Source organism: Gadus chalcogrammus, chromosome 9 (genome assembly GCF_026213295.1).
Source record: "Gadus chalcogrammus isolate NIFS_2021 chromosome 9, NIFS_Gcha_1.0, whole genome shotgun sequence".
Classification (NCBI taxonomy): Eukaryota; Metazoa; Chordata; class Actinopteri; order Gadiformes; family Gadidae; genus Gadus; species Gadus chalcogrammus.
In genome coordinates this window covers 1,187,253-1,189,752 of record NC_079420.1, presented here as the reverse complement: position 1 = coordinate 1,189,752, position 2,500 = coordinate 1,187,253, and the positions used below count along the sequence as shown (strand labels likewise).

Sequence of the window (2,500 nt, the reverse complement as noted above, 5' to 3'; positions counted from 1 at the left end):
GGGCAGAAGTGTCATAGTTACCTGCTCGTGCTCGACTACACGATTGCTGAAATGTGTCACTCAATATGGCTTAGCTTTTCTGACTGGCCCTAAGCTGCCGTAAGGTGTTGTGTTGTTTTGTGTTGTATTGTATTGTGTTGTGTGTTGTGTTAGTTTTCAGGACAAAGGTTTGGACGACAACTTCTGTAGGAACCCAGACGCACGACACCGTCCCTGGTGCTACACTACGGACCCACACACACCCTGGGAGTACTGTGACATCAAAGTCTGCAGTAAGTGTGTGTGTGTGCGTGTGTGCGTTTCTATGTGTGATTGTGTGTGCGTGTGTGTGTGTGTGTAGAGGGGTCTGGGTGTGTCTGTATTAGAGGCCTGTGTGTTTATCAAATTGAATCATTTGATAAACACACAGACACAAACACAGACACACAGACGCAGACAGACAGAGACACTCACACATTCACACACACACTCACACTCACACACACACGCACACACACAGACACACACCTGCAAGCCCAACTGCAGGCCGCCCATCTACTGAGCTTCCTGTTATGTCTTGGCTAATAGTCAGGCTGTTTACTTTCTCCCTGTGCCCCTGGCTCAGTCATAGGGCCCTGGAGCAGCGCATTCAGACGGGATCAGTTACTGCTCAGCATCAAGGCCCTGCTTGACAAGCAGTCAAAACACCAGGGTCGCACACCATACAGGGGTCATGTCGCCTTCTATAAGGGTGGTGGGCATACGAATCACACCCACACCGGCACGTGATGATGGCTTGAGACGCAGTGTGATTGTAAACGTGGCGAAAGATTAACCGTTCTGAAGGGTCTTTTTCTGATTGGCGATGAGAGAGAAGCCCGCGGTGAACACTGAACCAGCGCCGCGGCTCGGCCATATGGAAGCTAGCGGGCTAACCCTGTCCTGCGTTCAGAGTGGCGGAGGTACTCGCACTAATGCGATCTCCATGAACAGAGTCCGCCTGGTGTGTTGCATGCTGTCTTGTTTGCCCCTCCCTGCGCTGGCTCGGGGACTTGGCCCGGCTGCTCTTCTGCTAGAGTCATCTGGTGGAGCCTTGGCACGGTTATGTTTGCCGCTTTCCTCGTGAACCCTGCAATTTACTAATCCCTCCTATTTACCCTCCCTCCCTCCCTCCCTCCCTGAACAGCCCTTTTCCACCCTAATATCTCTCTCTGTCTTCGCCTTCACGTTTTTTTCCGCTCCCCTTCTCTCTCTCACTCAATGATATTAAAGTTTTGCTGGGCATGGACCAAGTCCCACGTCCCACTTAGTCTAAATCAAAACAAGGCAGAGCGTAAAGAGCAGAGAGTTCACTCCTTTAGTTGCTGCTCATAGCCACTGATGCATCGCCGCATCCATCTCTCTCGATGGGATTCACGTATGGACAGACGGAGAGCAGCGTTGTTAGCATTACAAACATTTCACTTGTGTTACCGACAGTCTCGGAGGGGCGGGTTTGAAGTGAAGACCGATGAGATTCATTTTCCGGTGAGCAGCTGGACTTTCCCACCGAGCGTTTTGACGCAGTGTGTTGTTGGAGGGTTTCCTCAGCTTAGTCAAAGCACCAGCGTGGATTTCTTTCTGTCCTACGCTGCCTGTTTTATGTATTCTCCCAAAGCTCTGGAAGAGCAGCAGCAGGTGGCCCACAGATTAAGGACGCCGTGGCCAAAGTAAACGTGTGCAAAGTACAAATGGATGATTCCTCAGGCTCTATTCTGGTCCTTATCAAGTTTCTCAACGTCCATGTTCTCCTTTAACTCCCCTCCGCAGACACGGCCAGAGAGAGTACTGTGGCGGAGACCACCCTGTGCTCCCAGGGCGGGGGCGAGGGCTACAGGGGGACCGCTGACATGGGCCCTGACGGCCGGACCTGCCAGCGCTGGGACGTCCAGTACCCCCATAATCACACCTTCACACCCCAGGACTACCCCTGCAAGTGCGTTCCCCTAGCAAAAGACCACACACACACACACACACACACACACACACACACACACACACACACACACACACACACACACACACACACACACACACACCACACACACACACACACACACACACACACACACACACACACACAAACACACCACACACGCACACACACACACACACACACACACACACAAACACACAGGCTCACGCTGTGGTGTAGTTCTTGTGGAGAGCCACAACTATGAGCTGCTTCTCGTCTGTCAGGGACCTGGAGGAGAACTACTGCCGTAACCCGGACGGCCAGGAGTCCCCGTGGTGCTTCACCACCGACCCCCGCGTGCGCACCACCTTCTGCACCAACATCCCCCAGTGTGGCGTCCAGAGTGACCCGGCCGTGCCTCAGGGTAAGCCAGTGTGTGTTATCAAGAACACACACACACACACACACACACACACACACACACACACACACACACACACACACACACACACACACACACACACACACACACACACACACACACACACATGGCCACTCCTTGAGGAA

At 53.0% G+C, this 2,500-nt stretch overlaps 1 protein-coding gene across 1 annotated transcript in view; it reads left to right on the top strand.

Moving 5' to 3' along the window:
- Positions 1-2,500, top strand: part of LOC130388879 (hepatocyte growth factor) — a 22,100-nt gene that overhangs the window by 8,880 nt on the left and 10,720 nt on the right. The window contains exons 7-9 of the mRNA XM_056598444.1: positions 154-272; positions 1,789-1,954; positions 2,218-2,357. Coding sequence (XP_056454419.1) covers positions 154-272; positions 1,789-1,954; positions 2,218-2,357 — 425 coding nt within the window. The remainder of the gene's footprint in view (positions 1-153; positions 273-1,788; positions 1,955-2,217; positions 2,358-2,500) is intronic.